General features: G+C 36.5%; 1 protein-coding gene across 1 annotated transcript in view; it reads right to left on the bottom strand.

Annotated features, from left to right (window-relative positions):
- OLA1 (Obg like ATPase 1) overlaps window positions 1–16,646 on the bottom strand; it is a 103,847-nt gene that overhangs the window by 43,221 nt on the left and 43,980 nt on the right. The window contains exon 2 of the mRNA XM_009278586.2: window positions 11,765–11,940. Within this exon, the coding sequence (XP_009276861.1) occupies window positions 11,765–11,940 (176 nt within the window). The remainder of the gene's footprint in view (window positions 1–11,764; window positions 11,941–16,646) is intronic.

The following is a 16,646-nucleotide window of genomic DNA, read 5'->3' on the forward strand; positions in this document are numbered from 1 at the left end:
GGTTAAAAAATTTTTAAAACCAGCCACAAATAACATCAGTATTTACTACAGTCTTTTCTAGTCTTGCAGTTGCTTTAGTGAAAAACAAAGAAAAAGCTCTTCTAAATCTTCAGATCCTGATTTGAAACCCTCCAGGAACAGGACTCCCCACAGATTTTAACAAGGAAAGGGCAAGCTAAAACTTTTAATGAAATCTAACATGTTCTGCCTAAGAATAATCACTTTTACTCTCCTATAACTGAATTTCACTCATAAATGTTTAAAAGTGGCTAATATAACACCATTTCCTACAAGGAGAAGATCAAAGTGCTATATTACAAATGCATTATGATTAAAAAAGCACTGTGCAGCTTTGCTATTAACTGTTCTTTAAACCCTAAAAGGCTTCCCATAGATCTCACTTGGCACTGCATATACAACCTTTGACAAGTAATGTAGACCATTTTTATTCATTGCCTAAAATTGTAGGCAATTATGTGCGTCACACTGGCCACCTGCAAATTCTGAATGCCTGCTCCAGTTGTCAGAGCAAAAAACTAATGTCGGAGGGGATTAATCTAGGGGGAGAGAGTCCTCTTTAATGGCTCCAGCAGGTGAAATGGCCCAGCTGGTTACTATGATGAGTGGCCAGAACAGCTTATGTAGAGACATGCAACAAGATTACACATAAAGAAGAAAACAGTGGTACCATCTTATCTTTAACCCTATGTGCTTTTTATTTTTTAATTAATCAGTATAAACAAGATAAGGGAAGCAATTCTACCAATAGGTACTTTTCATTTAAGATCTTTATCCTCAGCTTTTGTTTAAATAGATGTATAAAAATCAACACAATCTCAAAGATTCCTGTTCAGCAGTGAAGGAATTCCAATTACACACTATTTCAGGTTTTAAACTAATTCTGTAGGCACCTACCACGTGGCCTTCAGCATTACAGTTCCCCCCAACAGCAATGCATTATTGCATATAAATTGGAGTCGATAAAAAATTGACAGAAAAAACATCATAGCACAAGTTATCAAAGCCAATCTTTTAGGCTTAAGCAGCAATGAAATGGTTTTTAATCACACTGTAAGGGCAGCTACATAACGTGGAACCTCCAGAAAATTTCAAGCATCAATGCAGCAAATAAAGTTTGCTCTTTCTAAAGCCTATCTAAACACATAGTTGCCAATCAGAACTTCTCTTCCACATTCACCCGCTACCTACAGCGACACATCTAAACCCATTTTGGCACAGACCCGATTTTTCAGAGTTCTTATTTAGGTGCCTGACTTGATGCTGTTTGCAAATGTTGTTCTAAATGAATAATTACATGGCTAACTTCAGCAGGGAAGGCTGACCAACAGCTGAATATGCTGGGGAGAACCGGCAGCTGTATACTTGCAATTTTATTCTGGTTTTACAGAGAAGGTGGCAAAGTACTGGAAAACTTTCTTTAGAGAAAAGGGTGGAAACTTATAAGCAAATACAGCATTTATGTCTGAAGCTGGTGAGGCAGAAAGACACAAAGAAAAAAATTTGGAAATAATTATTCAGATTTTCTCTGATGGACTATCTGGGCAGTTGCACCACGCAGAATGTAAGGCAGACAGTCCAGAAACAAAAAAAGGGACAGATGAACTCAGATTCCCCTGCATCAATGGTGGTGTCCCATTTAAGTGAGATTTAATGTGATCCCTTAACAAGAAATTGTTAAATACTAATGACAATATGAAGAAAGGCAACTATTTCCACATATTTTTTTTTCACTCAGCTGCCCCAATACTCTAAACAAACACACAGAAAGCAAAAAGCATATTTTCAGGATATATCTCATGTAGCACCATTTTTAGTTTTATTAATTGCTTCTGTTTAGGCCTGGTGAAAGAGTATGAACTGATGTTTTTATCTTCACTATCATTGTAACAGTCATTTAAACACATTTAATCACTACTCTAGTTAACTCCGAGATGCTTAATAACAGAATACAGAGCAATGATCCACTTTGTTTCATTAGATCTGGCCTCCCCAGTTGCACACTTTGAGCTCAATCTGTCACCAGCAGCATGATCCACTTCTTGTTTGATGAGAGAGGTATTCCTGTTCTGTTTTTCAGCTAGCAACATTATAGCAAGCACCATTTAAAAAGCCGCCAAAACCCCCTCCAAAATCCAATTTACTTACAGTTGTCAAGGCATATGAAATACAGCAAACTTCATGAGTATCAAATACCACTGTTTTAAACATCAGTTAATTTCTGACTATATCCTTGGCAATATATTTAGCACATCTGAATACTTAGTATATTTAGCCATATGCAATACAGTGATTTCAATTTATGTCCTGCTCTCATTTTCTAAAGGCGGTAAGTAGTCAACCCAAAAACGCTAAGCAGGACTTTAACAATAAGTCCCAACAGTATAAAAAACTATAAAGAAATACATTTAAATTGCATTTAGGAGATTTATCAAGACATGCTCATGAGACACTACTGTGTAGAAAAATGTGCATACATTAATAAACTCTCTGGATGGATGATAGTAATAATGTGTGCCAATGCCAAATTCTTCTTACAGCGTGAGGGACTAAACTGAAGCTTGGAAAACTCACTTGCCTACTTGGCATCAGAGAATTGTGAGTTTTTTGTTGTAAATTAGCAGGGCATGTAATTAACTTCCGCAAATTTAATAGAGAAGTAAGCAGTTGTGAGGATTATCACTTCACACTTCAAAGTGCAAGTGAATACTCCGTGGTCCTGCAGGCAGTGCAAAAGTCTCTGCTACTACAGAGAGTAACTGTGAGTACAGTAGGCTTTTTTCCCCCACCAAGGGAGATGTTTCTGGGAAGTATGGAGTGTTTCTCAGCACCTTATTCGTTCCCTTCAAAACTTCCATGATGTAATAACTGTCCAGTTCCCTGTAAACACTTCAAAAGCAGTTAAATACTTTTTATTAAAATGTTTCAACTGTCAAAAATTCTATCATTTTCACGGCTCTGCTCCTCAGAAAAGCTGTAAGGAGTACCTAAGACGTTACCTGTAGCTCTTAGTTAGCTCCTGTCATTTCATACAGACATCCAACAGCATAGCGTATCAATAATGAAGGTAGTAGTGTATAATTAATATATTCAGACTTCCCTAAGGAATCTGGCTCAGTGACGTAAGGTATTTAATTTAAAAAATACTGCATACACTAAATAGAGTCAACACCACCTAACCAGTAGGTCTCAGAATGTAACTGTAAATAGAAAATCCAATGAGTGTGTTTCTTGTGGCATTCCAAACAAATTATTTGCATTTCACTAGTTATCATCTTTCATCAATAGCCTAAAAAAGACCACGTTAATAACACAGATTCTGAGAATAGTAAATTACTAACAACATGAATCATGTGTGTGGTGACCAGAACAGCTAGACAGATTTAGTGAAAGCAAACAATGTTTTTCAATACAATAAATTCAAGTTCATACACTTGCTGGGTGGGGGACAAGGGAGGGTGGATACAGTATTTACCAGGTAGAGGGCTTCCCCCCTGCGAGAGTGACTGAAAAGTCTTGGGGGTCGCAAGCAAATGAACTGTACTGTAACTAAAAGACTAATACAATCTTTGAGTATATAAATAGGCTAATGTCCAATGTGAATAATTCTACACTTACCTCTGTTGAAATACTGAAAAACTGGAGAAAAATAAGAGGTTTTGAAAAAGTGCTTATACATGAAGACTCAGTGTGCTTAATTCTTATGCTTTTATTCTTATTGCATTTCATATATATAATTAACAAAAAACCTCACATAGTACAGGGTTTTTCACACTAGCATGTGTTTCTCTAATCAAATCTTTCAGCCATTTCTCTAATCAAATGGCTGAAAGTTGAAGCTTGACAAATACAGACTAAAGCTGTGTCTTATTTCTAAACAGTAAAGATAATTAATCACTGGCACAGCTTATGCAAGTTACAGTAATTTATCTCTAGCTAGAAAAGATTTAAATAAAGGTTAATTTTTTCCCCTGATACATTCTATTTTAACCACAATTGTGAGAATTAAACTGGGATACGCAAGAGATCAAACTAGATAGTAATTTGTATTCTATCTGGCCTTCAAAATAGCTACAAAGGTTTTTCAGATACAGACAGAGAACGATGCTATTTGAGGTAATGAGTACTCATAACTAGTTAAACTGTGCTGCACCAAAACCAATTTACTGTGCGCACACCAATTTCCTTGTTAACGCAAGGTGTACAGTGTGCACCATGCCCGCAGTCCTTCCATTCATGGTTTTCCTTGGAAGTCTTTTTCAGTTCTATTTAGCATAGCCTCACCTCTCTGCTTTTCCTGGAGGTTTTCTGGCAATTTAAAAGAATGAGGCTGAAGTGACAAAGTAAGAATTTATTGTAGAAACAACGTTTAGAAACAGTGGTATTTTTAAAGGACAATTAAGACAAATTTTGCAGTTTAAAAAAAAAAAGGCTAGATCATGTTTTTCAGTTGTGTTAAGTGCTTAAATAAGCTGTAGCAGCTGGGTGCAAGAAAGAGAACAAGTCAGGTACTGCATCAACTGCAGTGACAATGAGCTCCTCTGTAGTACAAAACAATGTCTAATCTCTTACAATTCCCTTGCTCACTGACTTTAATAAAAATACAATGGGAGAAGTAATGGTTTTAGGACAAGTGTATTATCTTTTCTTCTATTCAATACCTTCTAACAGAGCCAGTACAAGCAGTACATGGTATAAGATTTACTCAGAGCTAGATGCTAATAACGTTTATGAACCCCAGCAAGTACTTTCACCCAAAACATCCTACAAGCATTCCAGGCAATGTAATTCATTTCAATAATCCCCAAATTCTCCTGTGTGGGTCATCCTTGTGGGTTCCAAGGCATTATACATAACATGATATAATCACTTGTAACTTCTCAAAGAAAAAAGCAGGCAAGAATACAGAAAGCAGTCTATCTACAAGTGACTATTTCTAGCACTTCAGAAATTCAGAACAGGGAAATTGCACTGAAAAGTAAAATGAAACATCTTCCGTAGAGTTCCACTGAACTTTTCTTACTGCATTAGTCTACACACACTTATTTCCAAATAAATCCATGTGTGAATGCATTTGTTCTAGATGTGAATTAAGCCAACTGAAAAAGGTGTCATTTTCAGAAGACAACTATTCAAATATGGAGTTATTTTGGTGTATGTATATACTATTTAAAAATTACACCATGGCTTAGATCTAGACATACCCAGACAGACATTATTTACAAAAGTAATTACTTTAAGCCACTGTTCAAATCTACACAGGAAAGACCAGCCTTGACAGAAAGTATTTAAGCATTGACTTCTCTTTGTCTACTAATAATACCAAATGAAATCCAAACATGTATTTACACATTATGTACTTTTAAGTCAGGCTTTACTACCGATTAATTCACAAACATCTGCCATGAATATTTTCCTGTTACATGCAAAATGTTCTCCAGAATGAACTTTAATTTCCTCTAAATACCACATTAAGCACAGTAAATGGTCCACTAAAGATTTTAGGCATAATTATATGCATTAAGAATATAAATATTTTCTTGATTCCCTATGATTTAACATTTAAGGTACTAATTGTAACAGCCATCGGCAGAAAGTATGTCAACAGTGTATGCGTACGCTGCTCCTTTCCTTCCACCTCCAGTGGAACAAACTGGCCTCTCAAGTTCTCCTCACAAAAGGAGACCAAAGAAACTGGCAAAAAACCCAACAACAAACAAACCAACCAACCCACCCACCCAAACAATTCATCACTGTATTTATCTTCAACTTGGAACAAAAGAAAGGTGAGAATTCCCAACTGACATCATCAGTTAGAGGAAATAAGAGTTCATCCATCCGTGAGAACTCTGGTGAGTACTTGCAGCACGAGGTCAGCAAATTCTGCTCGGCGCCATCCCATTCATCAGAATATTGCAGGAAGGAAAGATTTTCATCCTGTTTTCACCCAGTACATATTGGTAATAAGAAGACACTGAATCTACCAGCTCTCTGCTCTTTGTGAAGTATCTCCCACACCATACTGGTAATTTTAAATGAACAACAACAAAAAAAAAATCTTTCAAACAGTTACCGTATTATCAGGACAGGACCAAGACGTTAAATCGAAGGGAGGAGGAAGGGATTAAAGCTACTTAAAACATCATTAGGAAGATTTTGCTTTACTCCTCATAGTACATATACGTTGACAAATACTTACACTCCATGCCTATGGTCGTTGTATCAATTATTAGTTCATTGCCCATCGCAGTAACAAAACAAAGCTTGATGCATTTCTTGTAAGTTAAATATGCACTAGACGGTTCTGGTACCATTACATTAAAAAGGAGTCTCTAGATGTTCTTTTCATAATTGCAATTACTTTTGCTCTTACAAAACGTGTTTAATTTGAAAAACTAATCTTATTTTTAAATTGACAGACTTTAACAATGGAATTTAGATATCTCGCAGGACTTGTAAAAGCACCCCTTTCAACTGAAAACTGGAAGTTCAAATGCAGTGAGCATTGATCCTGACCTACTGTAAAAGCCGCCTTTCAACTGAAAATTGGAAGCTCAGACACTGCAGACATTGATACTGACCTAAAGGTTTTGTCTTCATATCACTAACATCAATAACCTGCGTGAACTCAACTATAAATAATATTCTTGTGGTCAGATATATAAATCACAATACCATTACCACTAAGAATTAGTCTGTGCTGGAATTCAAGATTCAGTGCACTAAAAAAGCGATGAAGGAATAGCTAGCTACTGCAGAGGGTCAGTCTCCAAGGACTAGAACTGAATCACCCAAGGAAGGGTAATAGAAGCGAATCCTGCAATAATGTTCATTTAACTATATTATACTGCATTAATTGAAGACTTCTGTCTCCAGGACTGAAAATCCCATAAATTAAAAAAAATATATATTTTTAAAACAAGTTTTAAAAGTATTCTGATCTATAAATTCGTGCATATTTGAATTTTACTTTGAAATCTCCAGCTACCCAAAATGACAGATGAATAATAAGCTAATAATAAAGTTTAACTCAATATCGTTCTCATGTCTCTGCAGATACCAGCACCAGACAGATTTAAAATATAAAATCAAAATTACTCTGATTGCTTTCTGAAATTATATTCATGCTTTTTAATACATGCAAATAACAGGGGTATTTTTATTCTATAATATCTTTTTAGAAGATTACAGCCAAAATAATATTTAAAGGTATACTGAGTCTGAAAGAATAGTACCCTTAGTAAAAGCAGACAGGCTTTGAGAACACTTGCAAAACAAACAAAAATATACATGTAAAGGAAGCTATTCCAAGCCTATGTCGATATTACATGTTGCTGATCTTGGACCATATTGTGCCATCAATTTTTAAGTAGAACTTGGAAATTATTTCATTGATGGCTCCTTAACAAGCAGTTGGCTATTTTATTTCTGCTGACAGGGGATTGAGAAATCAATTCTCTGAAAGACAGGACAAACAGTTAACACTGTATTCAACTGCAAAGCCAGGTCACTGCACAAAGGTGAACTTACCAACTGTATGCAATGTGGGCTTACGCAAAGGAAAAATTATAATTAACAAAGAACACAGGTGCGAGAAGGTGAGCAATCAAATACCAATCTCAGATTTAAGAACTGTTGACTGATACAGACTTACAATTTTCTTCTTTTCTCCTCCTAAACCTTTTGGAGATTTCAGACTACCAAGTTACAGTTGTGGAGGCTTACTGATAAAGAGAATCCTCTAAAACAGACAATTCATATTTATGAAATAAGAAGAATGACTTCTACTTTCAATTAGGTTCCATGAAACACACAGTGAAATCCCCTTTGATGCCAACAATAAGTTTACACAGGTCACACGGAGATTATAGCCTCTCTGAAATCAGTAACTTTTCCTTAGCTTTCATATTAAGGTTATTTGTTATACTCAGCAAACTACCAAAGGAAAAACATACTTGACTACGATCAATATTATTTCTTTTCTTTCCTCACCTTCTTTCCCTAACCTTATATAGTGTTCTTCCTCAACACATCTCAAAGTGCTCTCAAAAAAAGTGGAAAGAAATTAAAAATTCAATTCAAGTGCTAGATGTTTTTGTTCAGCAGGGAAAAGCAAGCCAGTGAAAGGTCTGAAAGCGATACAGGTAAGAAAGCTTGCTATATCTTTATCTCAATGAACCACAGAACTTTCACAACTCTCAATCAGTTAAAACTCTTAAGAAATTCGCAAGTGTCTTCACCTTACGTTACTCCCAAAAGGATGGGAAAAGGAAAACAATGAAAACGAGGGAGACCAAAATTGTGCCTTAAAAACAAAACAAAAACCAAAACAACTTACAAATGCCAAGTTTTTTCCCTTGCAACCTCCCAGTTTTCCTGAAAGGGAAAATGACTGGGAACACTCAGAGCACAGACAAGAGCCATTGTGTTGCGCACCTCTGCTATGGAAAGAACAGAATATTAGCAATGGCTATGCATTATACTGGTAAATAACTTAAAAAGGCAAATCCTGAGAAGTTCTCTTGCAGCCACTCCCCCCCCCCTTTTTCTTTTTTTTAAGACAACCTGTTTGGAAAAAAGTATTAATTCCAGTCTATACTGTCTCTTAGTGACTTTTCTGCCCTGGAAAGAGGAAGCCTTGAACAGTAGCCGCAAGCCGCATGGAAACAACATCACAAATTGTGCTGGACAGGGAACTCTCTCTGTGCCCAACAAGCTAACTGCAAAATGCAACAGATTTGGGAAGTGCAGAATGATCAAACAGCCAAAATACATCCCTACCATTTGGCTACTGCTTTAGGGCGGCATAATCTTTAACCGTTTTTTTCACCAATCCCGTATGGTCTCTCTCCTAGACCCGTAAGTCATTTACCGCACAGTTAATCATGCAGTGTACTATATAAATGCAACCATAGGCCTTCTCTGCAACACAAAACGTTAAAGGAAAAGAGGCAAAGCAAACTGTTCAGGAGTGCCTCACAACCCAGTGACTGAACATCTAAATAAACCCATCTAGTGGCTGGAAAAGCCCAAGAATTGCTGTTACAATCTTACAACTAATAAGTCATTTACCGCACAGTTAATCGTGCAGTGTACTATATAAATGCAACCATAGGCCTTCTCTGCAACACAAAACGTTAAAGGAAAAGAGGCAAAGCAAACTGTTCAGGAGTGCCTCACAACCCAGTGACTGAACATCTAAATAAACCCATCTAGTGGCTGGAAAAGCCCAAGAATTGCTGTTACAATCTTACAACTACACAAATCTATTTGTAGAAGCTGTGTAACTAGGCCTAAGGGTTGATTTATCAGGAAAAGAAAAGTAACCAGGCAGAGCTTTCACAGGCCTTTACCATTAAAAGAGTCCATTTTACTAAGGTCTACTGTCTACCTTACAATTCAAGCATACAAGTCACAAAGGAAGACAAGCAAGAAGGTCCAAGATCAGCAGGACTCACAGACGTGATGCCCCACAGCACTTCCCTGAAGAGATTCCCTAGTGACTGTAGTTCCTACATGCAGCCTTTGTCTCAAGGGGAGCATTAATTTGTGCCTCTCCACTCTGTTCAGCCACCTCTTTCCATGAAACAAAGGGATTTAATGCCTTTGAAACCTCTATTGTTGTTGACAAACTCAGCTGAGACTAGTCAAGTGTACCAGCTGTTACTGAGAACAGAACTGGCGGAGCAACACGACTTCAAGAACCTTGTGTTTTCTGTGCATGTGTTCATAAAGAAAGGATAAAAAAAAAAAAAGAATGACAGGAAGTGTAAGTTACAAACACAAGATGACAAAGTCATTTTGATGCATGAACTACAGATGAAATAATAGTTAGGAGACTGAAGGAAGAGGTAAAGAGAAGGATGAGAAACTGAAGCTGGGTAAAGACAGATTAATAATGCAGATTTTAAAGTTTTCTTTAATTAAAATTACATTTCTATAACTGAGTTTTTTATTAACTGTCTCCCTTGATTTGAGAATAATCTGACATTTTCTGTTTTCAAACACATACCAACTTCCTGTTGTTAAAAAATGAGTAAGAGCAGCTCTGCCATACAACAGTAACTGTACCTACCACCCTTTACCGTTACAGGATGACTATTAAGAATTTTATTTGAAACACACTTCAGTTATGTCTCTTTGCAATCACAAAAGTGCTAACTTCTTCCTTAGCACAGGAAGAACATAGAATATGATATGAAACCCTCAAAGCATCCAGAGAGGTACACTCAAAAACTGGACAAGAACATCTCCATCACGAGGAGCTGAGCAAAGCTGTTTCCAAAGACAGCCACACAAGAAAGTAAGCAAGAAGAGCTCAAGACTGCGGCAGAACAGCATCACAACACTCCTCATTTTCATCATCTCATACCAACGTAAAATTTAGCCTTAGACTGAACTTTGAATTTGCTATGGACAGGATTTTTGCTTGCCCCTTTCTTTAAGATGAATTAAAAGGTGAAAGACTGTGTGGATGCTATTTGAAACTGTAGACATAAGCTACAATGTTCCTCTAAGCAGGTGCAACCTTTTGTAAAAAGATAAAAATCACTGCCCACATGTACCCAAGGCTGGGTTGACACATCTCAGATAAGACCTTAAATGAAGCATACCTGCTTCTCTCTCTCTGGGCTTACGTGAAAGCCTTCAAATCATCCAACAATAGCTATTTTTCCTGGCTTAGGCCAATCAGGGAATAAAATACTTTTCAAGCCAGACGAAGACTAGTTCTTCACCAACAGAAGCTACCAAAGCAGTGCTTTTTAACACTGCATCATGAAGATGAACATTTTGGAGAGGGATGTTCACTTTCAGTTCCTATTCACTTCCAAACACTAGGTAGGGCCAACAAATTTCATTGCACTTCAATGCTGATAAACTAAAACACCAGCGCTGATACGATGTTTTTCTTACTACTTGCTATCTAAAAAGCCATGGGAGAAAACAGTATTTTTTACTACTTAATCGTTAAGCATAAATAGTCTATTTCCACACTGATACACTGCTGTAATAATTAGAGAATGCGCTTTATATACCACCTGAAATGTTTATAGATGATTAATGAAATAAAGAAAAATTAATAACTAGACTATTGGCGAAGTGTAGCAGACTCAAAAGTCAAGTGGCAGTAAAATAATCATTTACAAAAATATACTTTGAAGTTGATAATTATTATACATTTCTAATTTACAAAGAAACACCACTACTACCCTGTGATAATTGAGCTCATTTAAGCAGCTTTCCACAACAACATTCTAAAATTAATTTCAACTAGCAGTCTTTATTTAACATGCACTAAAAGACACAAAGTGTAACCACACCAAGAAAATATGTTCACCTGGTGGCTACAGGAATACTAGTATCAACATCAGACTAGAACTTAACAGCAAGAATAATTCAGAAGTGACTGCTGGACTTTGAATTACAACTAAACACTGATGTAAGTTCGACGAAGCATTGGCAATTCTCATATAAAGCTGTGTCAGCAAGAAAATTACAGTTAAATTTAAGAAAATTACAATTAGCTTTATCAGTGAAATCTTACACTGTCAACACAGCAAATAATTCATTCTAGTAATTTTTCAACTCATAATAACAATTACTTTAAAATACACATAAAAATAGTAGTAGTGTTTCGTATTATACATGTTGGAGATCAATAACGATACCCAACACTACAAAAATTTCAATTCAATGCAGAGAGTACTTAATGACCTATTTTTATAGGTCATATACTTATACTTACATATTCAGGTTTTAGTTTCTTGTCTCCTCCTCTTACAGCTACTTTTTCAAGCTTGTCTATACTCTGCATGATCAGCTCCTCATCTTTAAGTCTAAGTTCCTCATGGATTATTTCAATGTCACGAACAGGATCTACACTTCCTTCAACATGAGTGATATCATCATCTTCAAATGCTCCTAAAACAAAAGAACACTTAAATTACATATTAAGCTAAAAAAGACAAAAAATATATATTTACAACATACTATTAAGAGTCAGAAGAGTTTGAGATGAAAAAGTAAAGTAAGTCTGTCATACTGCCCGTATACAAGTGTCACCTGCAATATTTTATATCATACTGTTTTAGTCTGTTAATTTACGTATCAACTCCAGAATCCAAAGCTTATACAGATACATACAAAGCATAGTTCTTTGCCATTTCAGGATAGCACTTAACACATCTTTAAGAGTTTCTTCTGAATAGGAACAGGCTAGAGCACTTTCCTGAAAATAGGTACCACTGTATTTAACAGTTTCTAACCTAGCAGTAGCAAACACAGTAGCTAAATTGAACATTGCAAACATTTTAATACATGCAGTAATGACTAAAAGATTCACGGAAAGAAAACCTTACAAATCACCCCAGCAGCCCTCACTGACTGACCAATTTTATGCATTAAGAAAAAAAGAAGTTCTAGACAAAGAATTCTGAAGTTCTGAATGACTCTTAGTGTTTCCAAGGGAAACAGGGCTTAGAAAAAAAGGCCTGAAATCATCTGGCAGACCTCGTCCCTGTTTCAATCTACTTTACCACTGTGGTTCTGACGGTGATTAGATAATGAACCACTCAAACACACAATTTACACAGCAGCTAATTTCATCGGCCTGATTTGAGGGTATGGTTTTTAGGGGGCCATCAAAGAAGCAGATGAAGGTGCATTTGTCATATATGAGTGACAACCATTCACACTATCTGAACAAAATGGTGCTGGCCCTTATTAGAAACACATGCTATTATCACATATTTAAAGTGCAGTTGAAGCCATAATTTCAAATTGCCAACTGGAAACATAAGGGTAAAACAACCAGATATTACTGAAACATGTGTACTGACTTCATGCCCTTCTGAAGACAATCTGGCAACATAATTCAACTAGGATTTAAATTATCAGATAAGCAGCATCACCAAAAAAACCACCCCACCTCCAAAAAAGTCAATACATATTTTAAAAATAAAAATATTAACAATTAAAATGAGTTTATTACTTATTTGTGGATAAATTTTCAGAGTATTTGCATGCCTATCCTGTAACATTAAAGATATGCCTGAGAAACCAACCACAAAAATAATTTTATTGTCATATTACCAAAATGAAAATCAACTGATTTTTTTACATGGGAAAAAAAACCCCAAAGCATTTCTTCTACTAAATATAAGATAGGAAACAGGGTAAACTACAAACAATTCCTTAACTGATATACAGAAAGTTGGGGTTCTTTGTTGTCATGCACATCTTAACTTCATCTTTTCTTTTAACTTACTGAAAACAGTGGTTTTAGCAATAAAGATTTTACATCAAAACACACAGTACACAGGTTTAAAATGTTGTTGACAGTCAAACGTCAAAATCATTTTCACACAAACTTATGAAAAGTCTTTAAAACAGTGGTTACCAGAAGTTCCCTCCTCTCCCATCAGCTGCCTGTCTCCAAAGATCACCAATGAGCTCCCTTGATACAAGGAAAATCACCTCAGCAACAGATCCAACTCTGATGCTGGCCATGACAGGAGAACAGGCTGCTCTGTCAAATGGAAACTCACTACGCTAACCCATACCAACGCCAGGCAATTAACGAAGAGATACTGTAGCCTTTGCCTTCCATAAATCCCAATCTGCGCACCTGAACCAATGGGACATGGGCTGTTCGGATGAACAATTACTAGAAAACATAATTTAACAGCTCTGTTCTGATTTACAAGGAAAATACTGAATAAAAAGTGGGGAAAAAAAGTAGGAAGATGTCACCATACAGATCAAAGAAAAGTCTACCTGCCCAGCCTTCTCAACAGATGAGTAGTATTTAGGCAGCTAAAAAAGTAAGTTTATTTTTCTTCCTTGTATCAAGAAAAAAGTGTCCATTACCATCTAAATAATACATTCTCAAGTTGTTTACATCTTCCTTCTGCATTTGGTGTCCATGGGTTTAAAAAACAACAAAAAACCCCCACACTGTTAAAGCCAGGAGAAAAGCTCCATGACTATAAAGATCTCGCATTCAGAACATACAAAGTAAAGTAAACAGCTTGTTTTGGTATTAAGGAAGAATGAAGTTTTTCTGAAAAAGCAAGTGTAAGGTGAATTAGTAATAACAAAACACAGCTTATATATTAGTTATAATTTTCCATTTTTTTCAACAACAGTAAAATACTTCTTCAGCAATTATCTTCATTTCTTCACATCTTTCCATTCCTTTTCACAAAAAAAATCCATTTCTTTACTCATCCAAAACCAATTACTTCAGTGTAATTCCACCCCTATAAAACTGAATCTATATGTCACCTTCGCTCTCTTCTCAGTCCACTAAATGCTTTAACCCATGGACACTTCAATGTTCTGCCAGTTTTCTTCAAGCCTCCTTCTCCCGTCAGCTGTCCTCATGCCTGTGTCAGCAGCCATCCTGCAGCTCATTTAGGCAACATCAATGACAAGAGACCCATGTCTGGCAACAGGCCGTTGCTTGGTCAGGTAAGGAGCCCCTCTACTGAGCTGATGATTTCCCATGCAAGGCAACAATTTAGCCTTCTCTCTTCCTCACTGGGTTGCTTGACTCTTCTCATGGAAGAAACGAACACTAGTTGCATATTCCATTAAAACGCTGGATTTTGAGCTTGAATTTTCAATTCTACATTTAGAGGAAAAGTGCATTTTCCTATCTTGGAAAGGAGAAAACCTATCAGCAGGTGTGCTGACAAAGGTCATACAATTCCCTTCTAAATAGACAGGAAATCCATTAAATTAATCATGGCAGGTTTTTTTTTTCCTTAAGTTATCAAGAACACTTAGAGGAGAGAAATTTAAATCTCTTCCCATTGAGACAGCCACAGTCCATAAAGAAGTGGTAGGTATAAGATTTTGTATACACAGAAGGCTAAACTGGCATTAATGTCCAGATTTTGGCATAAACTGAGAGACTCTTCTTGACAAGCAACAGGCATTGAGCTTTTTTTTTTGTGAATCTCTTGTTCAGGGTTTGTCAATGCCAACTTCAGTCATCAACCTAAAACAGCTCAGCCTCTGACTGACAGCCTAGCCAGAAGCAAGACGATGGGACACTCAAGGAAGAAGGAAAGGAAAAGGGAGAGAGACACTGCTATGATGAAAGAGCCTTAGTTATAACTTCATCTCAATATCCATGTGGGATGTATCTTGGGCAATCCATTATGCCAGCCTCAAGCCTGCTTTGTAATGATAATCTAGCACAAATCACATTGAGCATTGTAGGGAATTCAATTCTGGTCTGCAGAGCTGAATGCAGACTTAGCAACCAGGAACTGGTGGTAACCTTCGGAATTAGGCTCTGTGCGAGAGATGAGATCTCTTGGAAAAAGTACAACTGTGAGAAATTAGCAAAGTTAAACTATTAGAATAACATTTTCCTCAGTCCCTGGTTTAAAAAATAGTCTATATAAAAATGTAAAGTGGTAGGAAAAAATAGAGTTGTAAAACCGATTCAAGAAATAGGACGTACCAGAAAACGTGTATATTTTTGCAACTTACAAAGATGAAAGTAACTATAATATTAATCTACAAATCTTACCTGATATAGATTGTTTACAATATATTGCTATTTATTAATATGTGTCTCTGCCTTTGCTTTATTAGTGAGTGAAATTCCTCTGTCAAGCAAGGCCTTTAACTCTCTTTTGTTAGGGAAGATGATATGATAACCCCTCCTTCCCTCCAGCACACACAGCAGCAAAACAGAAAGCTCAAAGGCTCTATTTTAAAATATAACAAATAGGGGACTAAGAATGACATCGCTGTCCAATTAAAGATAGTGCAACACCTGTACGATGAACAAGATGCACAAGGTGGACATAGGCCATGAACCTTGAGTAAGCAGTAGTATAAGCAGTTGATATAGAGCACTATGTAAAAAAGCAGCCTGTTGAAAATAAGAACCACCCACTAAAATACGCTGAATTGGAAGAAGCAGGGAGGATGGGAGGTAGGTCTTGAGATGCAAGATAACAGCAAACTGATGAGAATTTCAGTTTTCTGAAGGAACAAGTAAGATTATCTTCCGTATCACACAGAAAAAGTATACCAATTAGTTTATGGACATGTAGCGCTCTGACGAAGGCAAATGAAAAATAAACATTGACAAAGAAATGTTGATATTGGCTTGGCTGATACTGATCACTGATTACAACAGAATCAGTGAGTAAAAATAATGGTGAGAGGGAGAAAAGGAGACCTGGTAGTCTTATTTTGATCTCAAACTGATTACTAGCTCGAGAGAGCTTGGGAGAAAAAGGAAGGGGGAAGGGTTCCCTGAAATCAAACCAACAGGGCATCCAGGTGAGGAAGAAAAGGACTAGAATGGGATAGTTGCAGAAGAACAGAGAGAGCAAACACGGTCATCTGTCAGAGATAAAACCCATTCTGATTATGGGCTGATTATAAGCTGTGTTTAAATATGGTAAACTTCAAACACAGCGTGTCTGTCTCCTTATTGACATAATGAGGGTTCAACTTCTGTAAATATGAGGGACCTTTCCAAGGTTAGAAACTTGTGTACACACTATCCTCTGCAGCATACCCACACCTGCCAGGCTACTGGCTACTGAGCTCTGTGTTCTAGCTTCCAAAGTTTTCATTTAAAAAAAAAAAAAAAAAAA

This window comes from Aptenodytes forsteri, unplaced genomic scaffold (assembly GCF_000699145.1).
Source record: "Aptenodytes forsteri isolate BGI_AS27 unplaced genomic scaffold, ASM69914v1 Scaffold257, whole genome shotgun sequence".
Taxonomy (NCBI): Eukaryota; Metazoa; Chordata; class Aves; order Sphenisciformes; family Spheniscidae; genus Aptenodytes; species Aptenodytes forsteri.